This window comes from Coturnix japonica, chromosome 9 (genome assembly GCF_054131305.1).
Source record: "Coturnix japonica strain WE chromosome 9, WE-NBRP24, whole genome shotgun sequence".
In the NCBI taxonomy this organism is placed as follows: Eukaryota; Metazoa; Chordata; class Aves; order Galliformes; family Phasianidae; genus Coturnix; species Coturnix japonica.
The window spans coordinates 27,735,238-27,754,752 of record NC_140671.1 but is presented as its reverse complement, the minus strand read 5'-3'; the positions used below and the strand labels follow the sequence as shown (position 1 = coordinate 27,754,752).

The 19,515-nt window shown below is 52.1% G+C and overlaps 2 protein-coding genes across 4 annotated transcripts in view; both read right to left on the bottom strand.

Annotated features, from left to right (window-relative positions):
* Positions 1 to 56: 56 nt before the first annotated feature.
* CPLANE2 (ciliogenesis and planar polarity effector complex subunit 2) lies at positions 57 to 3,211 on the bottom strand. 2 transcript variants are annotated; one of them, XM_085509752.1, is made up of 6 exons: positions 3,174 to 3,211; positions 2,812 to 2,912; positions 2,114 to 2,266; positions 931 to 1,055; positions 715 to 851; positions 57 to 376 (listed from the first exon to the last, which is right to left on the bottom strand). In XM_085509752.1, exons 2-6 carry the CDS (start codon positions 2,894 to 2,896, stop codon positions 157 to 159), a joined length of 720 nt encoding a protein of 239 aa, XP_085365878.1. In that variant the 5' UTR covers positions 2,897 to 2,912; positions 3,174 to 3,211; the 3' UTR covers positions 57 to 156. The 2 variants fall into 2 exon arrangements, with proteins under 2 accessions (XP_085365878.1, XP_085365877.1); XM_085509751.1 differs by having other exon boundaries at positions 2,812 to 3,191.
* A 629-nt stretch (positions 3,212 to 3,840) lies between these two features.
* Positions 3,841 to 19,515, bottom strand: part of FBXO42 (F-box protein 42) — a 34,526-nt gene continuing 18,851 nt past the window's right edge. For both annotated transcript variants that reach the window (XM_015882276.3, XM_015882275.3), the window contains exons 5-10: positions 9,268 to 9,421; positions 8,243 to 8,353; positions 7,632 to 7,728; positions 7,164 to 7,220; positions 6,608 to 6,724; positions 3,841 to 6,464 (exon numbers count right to left, since the gene is read on the bottom strand). In XM_015882276.3, coding sequence (XP_015737762.1) covers positions 5,388 to 6,464; positions 6,608 to 6,724; positions 7,164 to 7,220; positions 7,632 to 7,728; positions 8,243 to 8,353; positions 9,268 to 9,421 — 1,613 coding nt within the window. In that variant the 3' untranslated portion in view covers positions 3,841 to 5,387. The remainder of the gene's footprint in view (positions 6,465 to 6,607; positions 6,725 to 7,163; positions 7,221 to 7,631; positions 7,729 to 8,242; positions 8,354 to 9,267; positions 9,422 to 19,515) is intronic.

Below are 19,515 nucleotides of genomic sequence, written 5' to 3'. Positions count from 1 at the left end.
ACACCCCAAACTATAAGGATTCCTTCCTCCACCCTAAAAAATCCCCCAATCCAGGCTATGGAAAACCAAACACTGTTTAATGGCAGGGAGAACCCAAACGCCACGGTGAGGGACTCCCACGCCCCCAAAACATGGAACCCCCCACTAAAATGGGGTTCAGTCCTCGGGGTCCTCCCGACCCTCTGGGATGACACCAGCTGCCATCTGGTCTCGTTGCCACAGCTGCCCCACCAGGGCATCCAGCAATGGGGCCACCCGTTCCAGCCCTCCCCGGCCCACCCCAGAACCCCCCGACCGCAGCACCCGCAGCCCCCAGTTGTCCTCGAAGGCAGCCACGTCCGCCTCCGTCACAGCAGTGTGGGGACACAGGTCGAATCTGAGGACATGAAGGTTGTTATGGTGATGGAAGAGCCCCCAAAAATCCAACAGGGCTGGAAGTGGGAGGGGGGGGGAGCAAGGAGGGGGGTGGTGGGATATGGGGGGGCTGAGGGTTTGGGAAGGGGATGAGATTTGGGGTGATGGGATTTGATAGGGATGGGGGTGATGGGGTTTTGGCTGCTCTGGGATGCTGAGGTTTTGGGGTGATGGGGATGGGGGTGATGTAGATGCATGGTGCTGTGGGATACTCAGGATCTGGGGTCTTAAGGGAGAGCAATGAAGGGGATTCGAGGTGTCCCTTCAATGGGGTGGGGGCTGCAGGGGACCCCCCTGTACCTGGTGCCCACCACCACGCGCAGCGGGTCCTCGTGGGGCTGCAGCACACGCTCCAGCCGCGCCGGCAGCTCCTCGAAGGACGGGCGGTCGGTGAAGGAGAACAGCAAAAGGATGGCGTCCGCCTCCTCCCTGCATGCCTGGGGGAGCACAGGTGGCCGTCACCCATCACAGTGCCCCATATTCTGCCCCCCAGCCCCACATCCGTCCCCAACTCACGGGCAGGAGGTGCTCGAATTTCCGCAGGGCATTCTCCCCGCAGTCCCAGAAATGGAGCTGAAAGAGCACGGGGCGCTCGGAGCCCAGCGGGACGGCGGGCCAGAACAGCGTGCTCACCTCGATGCCTGCGGGACGGCAATGGGACACATCCAGCCAAGGGTCTCACCACACTGTGACACGTCCCATAGACCCCATGGCCCCACTGTAACATGTCACCGAACACCCCACAGACCCCACTGCATCCTGCGTCCCCACCAGAGTGTGACACCAAACACCCCACAGACCCCACGTCCCTGTGGTCCCCACCTTACACAGCACCATAGACCCCACGTCCCCAACTGTGTCCCTACTGTATCATGACATCGAGCATCCCATGTCCCCCCATTGCATCCCCATGGTGCCATGAACCTGAGCAGCACATAGACCCCATGTCCCCACCACAATGTGACCCCAAGCACCCCATGGACCCCATATCTGTGAACTCCCCACCATACCATGACCCTGAGCATCCCATGTACCCCACATCCCCCCACTGTGTCCCCACCACGACAACAAGCACCCCATGGACCCCATATCTGTGCACTCCCCACTGTACCATAACCCTGAGCATCCCATGTCCCCCACTCCATGGTACCATCACACTGAGGGACCCCCCATGTCCCCACCACACCATAACCCCAAACACCCCATATCTGTGCACTCCTCAACATACCATAACCCTGAGCATCCCACATCCCCCCACTGTGTCCCCATGGTACCATCACACTGAGCATCCCATGGGACCCCCCCATGTCCCCACCACACTGTGACCCCAAACACCCCATGAACCCCATATCTGTGCACTCCATACCATACCATAACCCTGAGCATCCCACATCCCCCCATTGTGTCCCTATGGAGCATCCCATGAGACCCCCCATCTCCACCATGACCCCAAGAACCCCATGGACCCCATATCTGTGCAGTCCACACTGTACCATGACCCTGAGCATCCCATGTACCCCATGTCCCCACTGTTCCCACCACACTGCGACCCCAAACACCCCATAACCCCACCATACCATAACCCTGAGCATCCCCCATCCCTCCACTGCATCCCTATGGAGCATCCCCCCATCCCCCCCATATCCCCACCACACCGTGCCCCCCATAACCCCCCAATCCCCCCATCCCTTCTCCATACCCAACGTCTCTCGGTGCAAAGGGGGGACGTGGTTCCCAAGCAGCGTTGCCACCAAGGCCGTTTTGCCCACCCCGCTGCGTCCCGACACGAAGAGTTTGTAGCGGACCGTGGGGACACTGAGGGACGGGGGCAGCGCGGGGCGCTCCAGCAGCCCTATAGGGTGGGAAGGGAGGGGGGAGGTGAGGTCTATGGGGTGGGAGACGGGGTCTATGGGGTCTATGAGATGGGAGATGGGGCCTATGGGGTCTATGGGGTGGGAGATGGGGCCTATGGGGTCTATGGGGTGGGAGATGGGGTCTGTGGGGTGGGAGATGGGGTCTATGGGGTCTATGGGATGGGAGATGGGGTCTATGGGGTCTATGGGATGGGAGATGGGGTCTATGGGGTCTATGGGGTGGGAGATGGGGTCTATGGGGTGGGAGATGGGGTCTGTGGGGTGGGAGATGGGGTCTATGGGGTCTATGGGATGGGAGATGGGGTCTATGGGGTGGGAGATGGGGTCTATGGGGTCTATGGGGTGGGAGATGGGGTCTACGGGGTCTATGGGGTGGGAGATGAGGTCTATGGGGTGGGAGATGGGGTCTATGGGGTCTATGGGATGGGAGATGAGGTCTATGGGGTGGGAGATGGGGTCTATGGGGTGGGAGATGGGGTCTATGGGGTCTATGGGGTCTATGGGGTCGCTGTGGGGGTCTCACCAAAAACTCTGCGCTGGTTCTTGTGGAGGATGGAGGCCAGGAAGGGGCGGCCGGGGGGGGACAGCAGCCAACCCGGCTCCACCATCGCGGGTGGGATGAACCTGAGGAGCACACGGGGAGACCCCCACGGCCGTGGGGCACTGAGCCCCTATAGGTCTCCATTGCCCCGACTGGGCCTCGCCGCCCCTCCCGGCCCCGCAGCCGTCTCTAAAGGCCGCGTTGTGGGGCGGCCCGTTGCAGCCTCTACCCGCCCATGGGGTCGCACATCCCGTCCCGGCCCCACGGCCGCCCCACGGGGCCCCCAACGCCCCCGGGCAGCGCCCACCCCCCGCCATCCCGCCCCAACAACCCGCCGCCCTCACCCGAGGCCGCTTCCGCCCGAGTGACGTTACGTGGGGGCGGGGTTTATTATACGACCCGCCCCTTCCGGTTGTAGGCCATATATATATAGAGCTCCCTATAGGGGATCCCAAAGCTGTGGAGGACCCCAGAGCCATAGAGGACCCGCTATATTACGGATACTTAGCCCTATATGAGCCCCTATAGCCCTATGTAAACCCCCAGACCTCTATATTACAAGCTCAAAGCCCCATATGCTATAGCTTACCCCAAACCTATATAGGGTATAGGGGACCTTGATCCTTATGTCTTAAGACCTCCCGTAGCTTTATAGCTACCCTATATGAGCCCCTATTGAACCCCCAAACCTCTATACTACAAGCAAAAAGCCCCATATACTATAGCTTATCTCAAACATATGAGGTAGGGGATCTTGATCCTTATGTCTTAAGACCTCCCAGTGTTAGCCCTATAGCTACCCTATATGAGCCCCCAAACCTCTATATTACAAGCAAAAAGCCCCATATGTTATAGCTTACCCCAAACCTATATAGGGTATAGGGGACCTTGATCCTTATGTCTTAAAACCTCCCAGTGTTATAGGCTGCCCTATAGGTGATGGAGGCCCAATGGACACCCCTATAGGGAAGCACTGCCACCCCCTCCTCATACACAGACTCAACATTCAGCCACTTCTTCCAAGTTTTATTTGTTCAACGGCTAAAAATTCCTCGAGGGAGAGAAAGAGAAAGAGCAGAACATAAAAAACCAACCCAAAAATGTACACAGATTTCATTAAATATCACCAAAAAGGGACTCCTCAACCCCCTCCCCCCCACCCCCTCCCATAGTGTGGCCCTGCAGCCGGGCGCTGCCATTTTGGGGTAGTTTAAAGGGATTTGAGGCTGTTGGGAGAACACAAAGGGTGGCAGCTGGTGGGGATGGGTGAGAACATCATACCCAGCTCCCAACAGCTCCGTGGTTTTGACTTTGAAGGGGAGGCTGAGACATGCAGACAGGAGAGAAACATGGGACGTCACATGGGGGTCCCCCCATAAGGAGAGGGGATTTGGGATTGGATTGAACTGAAGGTGTATCTACAAACTGCAGATGAGGCATTGCCCTCTCCCCAGCCCCATCCCAAACGGGGCTTCCCCTCAGCCCTGTTGGACCAAAACAGGTTCATATTGTAGGTAGAAAACAAAGAGAACCCCGATACTTTAATAGGGGGAGGGCTGTGATCCCCAAAGGTTGGGGGTTGTGGTGGTGAAGCCGGCAAAGCTCAGTGGGGATGGAGAGGAGATGGGGAACCACGTCATGGCGCTGCCGGTGCACAGGGCTGTGTTTTGGGGCTGAATTTCCTACTTTCTTTTGGCTATTTCAGGTGCTGAAGCCGGGAGCATCCTCAGGAAGGGCAGGCGCTGTTGGTAATATGGAGCCCCAGCTTCCCTCCCCAACCTCGAGCTGAAAGAGAAGGAAGGAAGGAGGCAGGAAGGATGTTTGTCCCAGACGGACACACGGGTTGAATCCATTTGGATTTTTGCTTTGTTTTAATCTTTGCGGAAGGAGGCACATGCAAAGATGGTTTTGTTCCTGCGGTGGAGGCTCACGCCGTGCCGCTCGGGTGCACCAACGCTCAGCATTCAGCCTGTTCCTTTCAGCATTTCCATTGGGAGCAGCAGCAGAGCACCAAGGCTCGCTGTGCTGTGAAAGCAAGTCCTGCCCGTCCTGTTCACAATGATTATTTTTTTGGCTTTACAATGCAAAACTGTCCTTCTTACGGTCCTGCAACGAGGACAGGAACGAAGCTGTCAGGCCAAAGGGGTGAGAGGCAAAAAGAAGGCATCGTGTTTGTGTCGAGCAAAGCTTACGGTCACAGCTTGCAGTGCTGAAGGTTTGTTCAGGTATTGCTGTTGTTTTCCTTCCTCCCAGCACGGGAATGGTCAGTGCAATGAGCTGACAGCCTCCTGCTGCAAGGTTGGCTCTAGGAAAGCACCGTGACTCGCCCTACATCCTTGGCCTGGGCTGCAGCATGGAGCACAGTAACAGGTCCTACAGCAGGGCGCTGCTCCCCTGCTTGTAAACACGATTTGCTTCACCAGGCCGTGCTGGAGGTTGGCTTGGGCTGCATTGTTTGTTGTTCCCTAATTCACAGTTTGAATGCCTGCACGACAGATTTCAGAGGGAGAGGGAGAGCCACGGGGGGAGGGGAGCGGTGGCGATGAGCTCGGGCCACATTATCTCTTTGCTCGCACAAAGTACAAGGCATTTGTTTTGGGATAGTACTTCACGTTCTGTTTCTTGTCCATCAGACCACCGAATATGATCAGCTCCCCTCTGCCTTGCACCACCGTGTGCAAGCTGGTCTCGGGTGGCCCCACCACCGAGCTGCTAGTGAACACCTTCCATTTAACTCGTCCTTTTTCCTTGGTGTCCTTAATGTCCAGCACATACATCTGCATGGGTTTGCAGTTCATGCTCTGGTACAAAGGCTTCCCCACGTTGAGGGACTGCGGGGGGTGGTGGCCCAGGCGGCGGGCGATGGGCGGCAGCGAGTGGCTGTCACCTTGAGCAGAGCCCGGCCGTGCGTCGGCACCGCTGCCTTGGCTGCCCGGGGAGCCCGGTGAGGAGCCAAGCGGGGGGCTGAGAGCAGCAGAAGCTGGGGGAGCTTTGGAAGAGAGAGCTTTGATGGCCTCCAAGCTCCTGCGGAGAGCTCCGGGGGACACGGCTCCCGGCAGAGAGTGGGGTGGTGTGTGGATGCCGTTGGTGTGCTCGGGGGGGTTCCGCAGCGTCCTGCCCTCCGCGCCATCCGTCTGGCACAGGGAAGCTGCTTTCTGCTCCCAGCTCAAATCGATGGAGCCCAATCGTAGGTCCTTCTGCTCCGGCAGCGATCCTCGCCTCGGTGCCAGAGCGAGCCCAACTTTTAGGTCACATCCTTCAGTGGCTCCGGGTGTGCCGGGCGATATGAGCTGCACTGGGCTGTCCAAGGAGGCACCGCCAGGCGCCGCAGCCCCGGGCGATAAGCTGCCACCATTGAGCACCGGGGAGCTGTCACCTCTGGCTGGGGAGAGGCTGCCCTCCCGTGAACCTGAGGGTGTCTGGCGCTGGGCTCTGGGCCTGAGGGTGCCCCAGCGGCCATTGACACAAGGAGCCTCATCTGTGGTCCTGACCGGGGACTGGGAGCGGTACTCGCGTGTTTCGGGGACCAGGGCGGGCGGTGTGGCACTGATGGGAGAGGGACGAGAGTTCAGGCTGGGGCTCAGCGGGGCTCTGCCGCTGGGAGCCTGGCTGAAGACCACGACGCACTGTCCTACCTGCAAGAGAGGAGAGGGAATGGGTTATGGACTGCTGGGGGGCTGCTGGGACAAAAAGGAAGAGAGCATTCTGGGCAGGAAAGTCTACAGGTGTGTGTGAGAGAGCAGAGATCCCAATGCATCTGTCCCAAAGCCAGACTCACCCTGCAGGCAGGATGGCACCACAGCTCCGGGGCTCCATGGTCCTCATTCTCTACCTTGAGTGGCTGCCATGTCCAGGGGTTTGCCTGCATGTGCAGCAGCCAGGCGTCTTTGAACAGCTGTGAAGAAAAGCACAAGGGATTCAGGAGACCAGCATGCTGCCAAGATCATCCTACAGGGGCAGGAATGGTGCTGTGCAGCTGCAGACAGAGGGACACTGACACACATTGGGATCTGACCACCCAGGGGTGGCTACACCCTGCTGTGGCTATGCACAAGTCCCTTCATCCCCATCTGCTGTCCCAGTGTAAAGTCAGGGCTTCTAATTAACATCAGTGAACTGCTCAGATAGCTCCTGGGATGACTTTTATTAATTAAAGGCAGCTCCTGCTATAACGACAGCTTTGCTGTAAAGTCTACAATGTGCATCTCGGATCTGCAGGACAAAAGGCCACCTGGGGAAAGCAAGGAGCCTTCCTGCTCCCCAGCCTGCACCCAGGGCTCACAGTACAGCAGGATGAGCACAGTTCATGCCCTCATTCCCCACAGGATACTTACTGCATTGGGACCACCACAGCCACCAAGGATTAAAATGGTTTCGTCATCTATGACAATCTGGGGGGGGCAAAGAAGAGCATTTCAGACCAGCAAAACCAGCATGTGGTAGAGCTTCATTGTTAAATGCCACAGGGTACGATAGCTGTTCTTCCTCTGATGGGTTAAATAGCAATTTGTTTCTAGCAGCGCTCGTTACAGTTCTGGGGCATGTACAAGATGCAGTCTGCTATCTACCTGAGCCTCAGGGAGATTAGAAGTGTAATCTCATAGAACAGCTGGCTAGAGAAAACAAGGGCACGGCATGCAACGACTGCAAAGATAACTAACTCAGAAATGGGGCATTAGTTTTCAGGTGACCCACAGGCAGCTGCCTGGAAGCTGGAAATTCAGCCATGCCTGGTTTCTGTTTGGCAGCAGATGCCTGTGCTAAGGCTGGTTGTGGAGCAGAGTGAGAGAAAGGAGCATCACCTGAGATTGGCCGCCCCGCGGGTGAGGGCTGGGCCCAGAGATGTTTGGCTTGGACCAAGCCCACTGCTCGAGATCCAGCACCCAGACGTCGTTGCTCCTGTAGGGATGAGAAAACAGGCAGAGGCTCAGCTCAAGGTCCCAAACAAGTACCTGCTCACAGCACAACCGTGCCCTCTGGGTCTTTGAAATGCTGACTGTGAGGTGAGGTTTTATCATAGAAGGGGTTTGCTGCAGGCTACCTGCCCCCAGGGAATTCACTCCAGGAGGTGAAACAGCCAGCAGACCCTGCAGGAGCCTGCAGCAAGCATCAGCCCATCTCCGTTCCCAGCCACAAGGGCAGGCAGGGTGAGCACAGAGGATTATCTCAGAGCTCTCTGATCAAAACACTGATCTGCAGCCTTCCCACACACCTCACCAGCTCTCTGCTGCCCCAGTGCAGGGTATTGCTGCAGGCAGCGTTGGCAGCACTCACTGCACACTTACCTCCAGCCCACATGGTCACACAGGGATCCTGCTGCAAGGCTCTCACAGCCCAGCCTCATAGAGATTGCTTTCTGAAACGCCATCCCACCCTACACTCCTTGCAGGAGAACTTGTCACCCCAAACTTACATTTGCCGAGATCCCAGCGAACCCCCAAAGACAATCATTTTGTCCTCAATGACACAGGAGGAGTGTCCTGCCATGGGAGGAGGGCCATGGGTGGTCACGATGCAGTTCCACCTGGGGGAACAGGGAGAAGGAGATTCAGCACAGGGTCAGGAAGGACGGTGCTGGATGAATGGCAACATGAGAAATCCCACAGGCTGGCCAAGCCCTTGAGGATGCATTGCAGAGGAAAACCAACAAAGAATAACGAAACTCATTAGAAGTATCAATGTGCTGAACATTTTTATAACATGACAAAGCCACGGGGCTAACTTGGAAATATTGACCCTTTCAATTAAGTTTGCCCTGACTTCTTTCCAACGCAGTTTAATTACAGCGTTTGAATGCCACTGCCCCAAAGTGCATTGGATAATTGACACTTTGGATGATTAAAAGTTCTCAATGAAAGAGGAGAAAGAAGCCTCACTGCTTTGATAGAGTATTTGCTTCTTTCTCACACAAGCAGCAGCTGAGAAAGGACGGCCTGAAAGCGGCTGAATGCTGGTTAAAGGGAATAGGAAAAGGCCACAGGAGCTTGGAATTTTGGATCACAGACAAAAGGCAAAACCTCAGGGATTGAGGCTTTCCTCTCTCTCACTTTCCTCAGAAAGTCCTCAAGCTCACAGCCAAACAAATTACGCATAGAAAATATTAGCAACCCAGTTTTCCTGCCCGTGTAGAAGACATTCCAAGGAGCACTGAGGTGGTGCTGGCAGCTTTTCAGTGTGAGTCTGCAACAAGCACCGCCCCAGAGGTGTCAGACAGCAGCAGTGCTCAGCTCCCCAGGCCTGAGTGGCGATGCTTTGCTTTTATTTGCTTTTATTTGTTTGAAACGGAGCCTCGCAGACAAGCCAGGATCAGCCACACCTTGGAAACCAGGAATGTGCACAGCTTCCCTGTCCCTGCAGCCCGGTCGCTCCCTCCAGCAGCACCGCAGACATTCTTTGTGAGGTTCAAAGGCAAGGTTTCAAATCCAGATGTTCTCTTACCAGTTTTTGGAGGGTGAGTATGTGTGGATTTCATCGAAGAACCGCTCTGGCTGGTGAAGGGGGTATGGGCTCGGCCGCGTCCACCCACCAAACAGCACCAGCAGGTCCTTGTAGACAACCAGCGTGGCCCCAGCCTTGGGTGAGGGGTATGAGCCTGGGCAGGGGGGAGAAGAGAGGAGGGTTAGGAGATCATCCTCCAACACAGGCATCAAACCTGATGTGAATTTCACCCATGTGATGACGTGGGGACTCCACCTTTGGAAAACAAAACAGAACAAAACAAAACAAAAAGCAGCAAAGAAGGTAAAATTAGAGCTGGGAGCCTGGGAAGAAAACTACTGCCAATTTGTGTTGCTGTAATTAGTAGGAGCCTAAAAGCACATTTCACATATGGCAAAACATCTGTCAGTCACTGGCAGGAAATTACTAGCTTTCCACCATATCCCTTTAAATTATTGCTTTAGCACTGAATAAAAGCAATAATTACCTCCAAATACCTAACTTCTCCCCAAGGACGGAGCAAGAAGGAATGCTAATTCACATGCATCCAGTGCTGCTCCTGGAGGACTGCTTGGGAACTCACAAGCAGCAGCAGAAAACCCAATCCCGTTGTTACAAAGAGGCACGATTAAACCCAAAGCACTTTGCTGTGTCAATGAGCAATCACTGCCCGAGTCTGTCAGAGAATGAGGCACAGGCCTCTCTCCCTTGCTGCAATGTTAGATGTTGAGTCAGGCAGATGGCTGAGTTTCCTACAGCTCTAACCAGCACCAGGTAGGTTCCTTCATCCATGCAGATCTCAAATAATCATAGATACACCACCTGAAAGCATCACACACACACACACACAAAGGGTTGTACGGGACCAGGGGAGCCCAAGGGCAAAGCTGAGCATGTGGCCATGGAAGCACCATCACCCTCTCTGAAGTGCTGAGATAACAAAGCCACCGCTCTCCTCTGATGTCCTAATGGGACTCAGGGAAGCATTTTTAGCAGGTAATGACATGCAGAACTGGGACTATTTTTAAAAGGAACCGGAGCAGCTATTTTAAGATGCTGCAGCTGAGAAAAGCAATTCGATTGTGATGGATTCCAGGTGGTGGGTGAGAAGAGCTGAGCCAAAAAGCACCCAAACCCAGGAGCCCTTTGCTGGGGACAGAACACATCATACTGCTGCTCTCAGGTGCTAGGGCACACATGTAACATGGCAGGACTATACCCAACATCTCCTTAATGTGCCAGAAGAGGGTTATGGGCAGTTACTTGTTGATTCCAGTTTTCCTGGCTGTCTGTAATTCATTTACCCACACCAGCAGTTCTGCAGCTCTGGCAGAGCTTAGAAGTGCCATTTCCAAGCTTGGTGTGGAAAACTGATTGCTAGAAAGTTTTCTATCTGGTTCAGAGAGAAGAAGTTGGTTGGGCTCATCCAGCCAGGACATGGCACAGGGGTATGTAGCTGGTTGGGGTGTACTTGACTATCTGCAATGGGGATCCCAGTAAAGAGCAGGTTTTAAACTGGGACAGGAGTTAAAGTTGAACAAAAAGGGTCCCACTGCAAGTTGGGGTGAGGAACAAGAGGCAAAGCATCACTTTGCTCTGAAAGGTCTTTGTCCTGCTGCAAGCTGAAAGTCACAGCACCTGCTGCAGACACAAAGGTGCTTCCCAAGGGAGTCAATAAGCACCGTGCACTCAGCTCAAGGCAGAGGTCAGCCCTGGTTTTGTAGGAAGCATTGCCTCTTATTGGAGGCTGTGAAAATGAAAGAAGCGTTTCATTCTGGCAGGCAGGAAAAGGGTGAATTTCCCAGTCCAAGCATGGTAAGCAGGCAGCGTGGTATGCACAAGGCTTCAAAGGGAGTAGGCAGTACAGAGATAACTCAATGCTCCTGGGTGGCAGCTCTGTCTCAGGGCAATCAATGAACTTTGGTCCATGGGGTGGAGCACAAAGAAATGGGGGAAACGTTGCAGAGCACAACGTCTCTCTGCAAAACTGCTGCATGATATGGTTGTGGTATCAAAGACGGCTTAGCTTCATTGATCCTGCCTTCAACGTGGGAACAGAGAGTGGCTGGGAGATGTAGAACTAAAGTTGCCTGCTTGCTTTTCTCTAAGGCAGAGAAGAGCTCGGGGTGCTGCTGCCAGCAAACTGCAAGCTAATGCTGCAGCCTGGCTCATCCCCACTTCAAGTTTGAGACACAAAGTACCTTTGGTAAAAGGCAGTGCCCAAGCATGACTCAGTTTCCATTCATTTCCTCCACCCGGTCACTGCTCACCTGGCACCTTTCCAAGCCCAAGAAGGGAAGGAGCACCTGAGGGACACGGTACAGGCATAGGGCTGCAGCCTTTGTGACTTCAGGTCCCAGGCACGTGGAGTGCAGGGATGGGGCAGGCAGCAGCGACATCAAAGGGACACGGCTGCAGCCTGCAGTGACTCACCCTGGGATGGCAGAGTGGTGTTCCAAGCACGTTTGGCACAGGACGGCTTCCTCCTCTCCTAGCTCTGCTATCCCACCACCAAATGAAGCTTCTGCAGTGCCTGCAGAAGGGCTTCGTTAGCTAATTGTGCTGTTTTGATGGCTTCCTTGGTCAATGTGATGGAAGCTCCTCCTTGCCAAGCTCAAATGGGTTTCCAAGCTCTGCACCTGATAACATCATCAAGCCCAGTATCAGATTCTCTTTCCCCAGGATAAATGTTCTAGCACGCAGAGGGTGTAGCACAATTAACTATCTCTAAACATAGCAGAATCCATCTCTTTCCAACTGGTGCTTTTTATTTAGCAGGGATGAGTGACCAGAAGCTGGATGGAGCTATTTGTTCCAGCTGATGGATTTTCCTGGCTCACCAAGCAGAGAGATACTTTTCAAAACAAACAAACAAAACAAATCTCTGGCTTCCATGGACATGTGGAAGAGAAATGCTGGTCTGTGATCGCTTCTGATGCGAGCTCTGAACACCACTGATCTACAATGTGTCCTTATAAGCAGTTTTTAAAGCCCATTTATTCAGCCTTCTAATGCCACTGGAGCAGCATGAGCAGCAACAAAAGGAAAACCTTGCAGCAGGGGTACGTGCAACATGCATTTCCAGGCTGCCTTTTAAGCACAGCCCCCGAGCAGCTCCAGAAAGAAGGCGAGCAATGAACATCAAGCAGAGCTCAAAAGATGCAAATAAAAACAAAAGGGGAAAAAGCTGCACGATGCTTTTGATGTGATGGAGTTCGCCAGATGAAAGAATCGGTTCAGATCAATATCGCTTCGTGAAATGCTGTAGGAGAGGAGATGGAGTAAAGCCATACATTTGCACCATCCCAGGGTGATGGGAAGATACAGGAGGAGTTATTGGGTGCGTGAGGGTGAAAAAAGAGAGATGCTAAGCTTGAACAGCCAGATATGAAAAGCAACACGTGTGCTTCAGCACAAGCCATCCGCAGCAGGACAAAATGCTGTGCTGGCTTTTGCTGCATAGAATTGGTCAAAAGCAAATTCCTTTCAGAAAGAGAAAAGCAAAAGCAATCCGGCTGCCATCAGTGCCAGCAGAATGAGCAGCTCAAAGGGCAGCCTGCACTTAAGAGTGCCCCAAACACACAGCTTTCCTGATGGCGTGTCAGGATTGCATTTAGCAGCCTGGCCCTCAGGCTGGCAGACTCAAAGGGACCAAACTGGGAGCCCTATCTGGAAACCTCATCCACCCAGCACGCTATCTGCTGAGGCATCACCCTCAAAACATGGCTGCGTCCCACTGACAGGAAGGCCACAATTTGCCATGCTCAGCGGATCCTGAGGCTCATCTGACAGCATGAAATCCCCCCCAAATCTTTCTCCCTCTATGGGAAGAGAAACCAGAGATGGAAAAAATCCCTTGGCTTCACAGCCTGGATTTTTCTGCAGCAGTCTGCAGATTTGCTTGAAAGCTGTTCCCCCAGCAGAGCACCGAGGATGACATCGAGCCTGGAGGCAGAGGAGCAGCACTTCAGGCATTCCCATCCCTGGCATCACAAGTAGGAGATAACAAAGGGCCACTCAACTAGGAAGTGTGGGCATCCACATGCAGGTCTCACACCAGCTCTCTCCAGAATGGAACTGCATCCTTTAGGACTCATTGCAGCATCTGACACTCACCTGTTTCTGTCCTCGGTTGTTCAAAGAGAGCCACTGAGATCATTTTCAAGATTGGCTTTGGACTGGGACTGCTACAGCGTTACGTGAGAAAAGAGACATAAGCCATAGACACAACCTCAGCTTTGTAGGAGATAAATGGAGCAGGACCTGAAATGCCTTCCCAACAGGCACAGCTCACCTCGATCAAACCCTCTGCCTGCAAGATGCTGCTCAGGGAAACGAATCACAGAGAATCACTAAAGTTGGAAACGACCACAAAGGCCATCCAACCCAACTGTCAACCCATACCCACCAAACCACTGCACTGATGCAGAAATAGCAGAGGTGTTCTGCAAGAATAAGAACTGATGTATGTACACCAACCCCCATGGTGTCCAGGACTTCCATCTGACAAGGACACAGGCTTGTAGCACAGGCACAGTGCTGAAGCAGAGGATAACAGCCCTGCGGTGCTTTGTGTGGATGCACAAGTCAGAAACCTCCATCACTGAGGATCAGTCGCTTCCGAGCTTTTGCAATGTCACACTCATTTCTTAGTCCTGGAAATTCTCACGCAGCCCAAGTATAGAGTCCCATCAGCCCATAAAGCTGTTTAAAAGGAGCGGCAGTGCCCTATGAACCCCGTGCAACAGGATTACTGAGTCATTCTTTGCTAGCGTTAATCAGAAACCTCTTTACACAGTAACAGCAGTGTTGAGCAAAACAGCAACAAGATAGGAGTGCCAGAACGCCCGGGGCTCTGCCCCCTTCCCCTCCTAATAGCTGAAAACAAGGATGCAATTTCTGCACCGTGCAATTTACACTGCAATTTCTGCACACAATGGTGCAGGAGTGGCTGTGTTTGCTCCCATCCTGGGCTGGGAACGTTTCTCATAGCACTGTCACTGCAGTGTCACTCCCAGGTGCTGAGTGCTGCTCACTGTGAGGTCACCCCATCCCCTTTCTTTGCAACCTCCCCTACTTTTGGGAAATGCAAATCTGGCCCTGCCCTAATAGGGAGTGCTGTTGTAAGCTCCCTCTCCCTCCAGGTGGGTGGAACAGAATACCAGCCAGCTTTTCTAAGCTTCATTGCGTGTTTTCCCCCCACCCCAGTGATACCATACCCTGCAGACTTTCAGTGATGTGAGTAACAGTCCAACATCCTACACAAAGCAGCTCCAATGCTAATTAAAGAGCTGGGGAGCTGAGAGAGAAAGGGCTGATCAGCTCTTGCCGCTCATCTTCTCTCCAGGAGGCAAACAGAGGAATGGAAATTGCTGTATCAGACTGCAATGTGGTAATGACAGAGTAACTGGAGGGAAGGGACTGAAGAATGTGTGGGTTTGCAGAGGAGCGTGCTCAGTCTGTGCTGAGCTCCACATTTTTCACTCCAGTCACACTCCCAGTTAGCTCCCATCCCATTGCCATAGCGGGAGGGACACAGCAGGGTAATTCCACAAGGCTGAGAACTCCTTCCAGCCCAGCCCCAAATTGCTGGTGTCTCAGGAAATGGCTGCTGTGCAATTTGGTGAGGTTAGGGCTACTAAGTGGCTCAAAAACCTCAAACATCCCTCTCCTCATCCTGTGCGTGCAGTCCAAACAGCCTCACCAAATAAATACAAGCAGCTCAGCCTCAGGAAGAACAGGGCTCTGCTCACTATGGAGCTGTTCTGCAAAGAAAATGCAACTACCTGCTGAAAGCCTGGCATGTGGGTCCCTAACTGCCCCCCTTGCTGTTGCTTTCTGCATTTGGTTTGCACTCTATACTTTGTTCACACTTCTTTCTTCCAGTAATCCCAGCACTTAATGCCAAACTTGCTAAATTATTTCACGCAAGGAATAAAGATTCACCTTTGGACTGCAGACAAGTGTGAGCTAGTGCTTTGTCATTCCGCATGCCTACCAGATTTAAGGAGAGATACATTTTAAAGCAGATGTTCCTGTGAAGGGTGGAGAATCAGGCTATGAAGCATTTGGAGCACTGAAAGCAAATCATGCTGGCTGTAATATAACAGAATATTAACATGAGTGTTTTGTACAAGATCTTTGTGGACAGGGTCCTCAAGGTAAAGGCACAGCAGCAGCTGAAAGCCCTAAGCTGAGCTGCAAGGCTTTCCCTCCCTGCAGGAGCTCCTGCCGATAGGTGTCAGCACAGCCTGCAAGCAAAGCCTTCCCAACATCTCCAAGCTCAATCTGGCTGAGATGCATCTCACATAAATCTGTCAGCATAGCAGATATCCTGAAGAAATAAAGTTCTCTCCAGTTCTTGTGGCAACAAGCATCAGGAAATAGCCAGACTGCTGCAAGGAAACCCTGCCACAGGTTTTATACTTAATATATTAACATCCTTACATAGCCAAGCAGTGAAAAAGCTCTTGCAAAATCAGGCTTAATGTCTGCTTATGGCAATAGCAGTTTGAAAGATTGCAGGGTTGTACTTGGAGGCCATGAAAAAACAAATTGCTCTCCAAGCATTTGGCTTTTGCATGCAGTGCATCGAGTATTTCAGCATGGAGATTTATATACTGAATTTCAACAGTGGATGCTCGAAGTTTTAACCAAATCTCAAACAAGGGATGTTCAAAAGCTTCCAAATTCATTGGGAGCTGCTGAGTGGTCAGCACTATTAACAAGGCACAATTATTTGTTTGTCTGTATGAGGACTCTTAGCATCAGGAACCTATTTTTGCAGATCACGTTCTTCTTATTTACTGACGTGACCACAAATAGTTTTCTCCAGTTTTGGTACTGCATGCTCAGCAGCATGATTTGCAGATGGCCTGGGGTCACATTAAAAATGAGCACACAGTGTCCACAATGCTGAGAAGTGGTGCACATCAGACATCACTCAATAGCAGTCCCTGCTCCTACCTTTGTACACTGCTTGGAGTAAAGGGGGACCAGAGAACCTCAAAACTCCCAGAGCCTGATAAAGGCAAGAGTGGGAAAATTCCTCCATTAATCTCTGGAGGGATCCATGCCTGGGGGATGTTCTCTGAGAGTCTAAATCTGACAAGGTTAAAGCAACAAGCTATTTTTCATGCCTTGTTGCAAGATTTGTGCTGATAACGTTTTGAGAGTGGTCTGTTTTCTGGGCATGTGGCTGAGGATATGAGTGAGCACAGAGACTGAAACATACCCCTGTGCTCGACAAGGATGAGTAGAGGTGTGGGATCTCCTCTGCCTGACTCCATCTCTGCACCAACACTTGCTCAGCTCTTCCACTGCAGTTCAGTGCCTTAAAGAGAATCTAATGTCCTGAATTAAGGGAGGAGGAAACTCAGTTAGTTGCTTAAAACATCAATTTCTCTTTCAGCCACTTCTCTGCCAGCCTCCTCCATCCCATTTCCCTCTGTGAAAGCTCCCAAGCTGTAGAGCACTGCATATTCCAACCATGTCAGGCTGAACTGTCAGAGACAGGCCAAGAGGACATCAAGAGGGTAAGGCAGATTTCCCTGCACGGCTGACAGTGCAGCAGAGCTGTGCTGATGGGAGCACATGGGCTGTCGCTCTGTGGAGTGCATTTCCCACAGCAGGGACTGTTTTCCCATGCTTTGCACACATATAAAAATGTGCTGAATTCCCAGAAAGGGCAAAAGGATGCAGAGTAGCAAGAGCAGGGATGGGAAAGAAGTCACTGGTTGTTTTGGACTGCTGATGTAAAAGCAGCTTCACACGTGGCTCATCAGAGTTGATATGGAGAGCTCAGAAAAACTGGGCTGGTTTCAGATGAAAACAGATCCAGACAACAAGAAAATACTTTCAAAGGTTAAATACGAGCAAGAAGCTGCAAGAATAAGGGAAGACAGTGCCTGGCAAATCAAAGTGAGAATAGGTGTATGTTGTAAACCAAAACCTGCTGAGATTAAGCGTTTAATTGCTGCCGCAGAGCAATCCTATTGAACCTAAACAGCGATGGATTATCTCCTGGAAGCCAGCCCTCTATGCACAGGCAATACCTTTTCACACGTAGCAAACCCGGCTGCTTGTTCACTTTCTGCAAGATTGCATTTTGCAACTGAAATTGTTTTAAGTGTTGCCCAACTGCAGCTTTCACTCTCAAAGCACCTGGGAGCAGCAGATCACTGCACAGCTCCTGCTTTGCAAGGTTTCTGTGTGCACCATCAGCTGGATTTCTCTGGATACCCCAGTTTTGCTTTAAAAGAACAACTTTGCCTTTTCTTTGCCCAACATTTTGCAAACATCCCCCTCTCAGTACTCCCTGTCCCTTCCAGCTCCATAGGGAGCAGCGTGCTGAGGACACAGCTGGCACACCATCACCTGTGAGCCTAAAGAAGAAACAATGTCAATAGATTTAATTAGAAAAAAAGCAATTCCAAACAACCTGAGCTGCAACAGCACCTGTCCTGAAGGACAGTATGAACACAATGAGATCTTTAGTCAGATCCATCCACTCCAGCTTTCAACTAGAAAGACGCTGTGCATACAGCAAGGAACTTCCATCTGTTTCATTAACCTGCTTTACACAGACAGATCAGACACCCAAAGCCAGTAGCTGTAGTGATAATTAGAGGCACTACTCTGTGCCAAGTTATCAGGTTTTCACCTCTTTTAGGTCCCAGGAGGCCAGGAGCTACGACATGGATTTAATGCGCTTAAGGTGATCCCAGGCTTCTGCTGAAAAGTGAGGTGTGCTTTCAATTATAGAGGCCTGCTCAACACTGCACTAAACTTAAACAAGTATGAGGTACACAGAGATCCTTTCACTGCCTTCCCCCCCAAGGGGAGCTGGCTGGAAACAGAAACAAATTAGGCTAAATTCTGAACGTTTATTTTCCAAATTGACTCTCTCCCAGTTCCCATGTATGCAAGGAGGGAAACAAGTTTGCTTCATTAACACACGCTGCACTCAGGTATCTCAGGGACCAGCAGCAGTGCACAGACCGGGAAACATTGTTCTTGAGGCACTGCTGCAGTGGGCAGGTCAGGATGCCAAAGCGAGAACGTGCCTTAGATCACTCACTGTATTAATCCAAGGCAAGTCATCCTGCAGTGGGAACAAAAGCATCGCAGCACGGGGTCAGACCAGAGCATTTCAGTAATGAGTCTCAGCAGGGACTGCTATCAGGAGAGATGCAACACACAACACAAGGACAGCAACCGAACAACCCGTATTATCTCAGGATGGCATCAGACCTACTGGCTTTTGAACAAATCCAAAAAGCATTTCTACTATTCAAACGTTTGTTTCTACTTCAGAAATGCCATCAATCCCTTTGACATTCCATAGCCCCACGTGTTATTTACACTGATGGACAGATTCAGACAGTTCTCCCTTCATGCCTGCCGGCTCCCAGTAACCTGTACCCAAAGGGCCATCGCTACACCCCATCTCCACACAGCTCTGCAAGGAGAGCACTCAGGTGGCCCCAAATCAGGCCTAATGTTATAAAACTCCACCAACTGTTTAGTAAACTTGCTGCTGTTTTCCAAAAGGAGATGATGTAAACACAGCTTCCAGCTTGAGGCAGTTTTCTGACAGCTTTATCAAGGGGAAAGAGCTCAACTAATGCGCAGAGCTCTGGTGCTGCAGCCAAAAGAGCCTCCCACCACAGTGGGACCACATCTGGTGCAGCTTCCTTGGAGAAATGACAGCATTCCCCCTCGATCCTTTTGTCTGCTCCTTGTGTTGACACAACACCATCAAAGGCACCTTCCCCCCTGCTCACAAGGGGAAACCCAATTCCAAAACTCCAAAGTCAAAACTCAAGCCAGAAACCAGCATTGCTGAAGTATGGAGTGAAGTGAAACCTAGGGTAAGGGCAGGACTGGAGCAACAGTTACTGCTTCAATCAATTAAATGCTTTCAGTATAGTGCTGCTCATTTCAGGTGACAGCAGTAACACATAGGACCAGTCGCTCTCATGCAGCTGCATCTTGGCAAGGTCTGAAAATGTACAGAGAGGATCAAAGCATCTACACAAAGAGCACTGCCTTCAAGCCTGATTTAAGTCTGAAATCTGAAGGGAGAGGAGACATGTCTCCCCAGCAAAAATGAAGGCAGCCTCACTGCATGGAGTGGAAAGCAGCAGGAAGCAAGTGCTGGGAGCTGTGCCCTGCTGCAGGAAGGGTGGCCATGGGGATGCCTGCACAGCCAGACTGCTCCCAGCAAACAGGAAGAGCTGAGCAGCA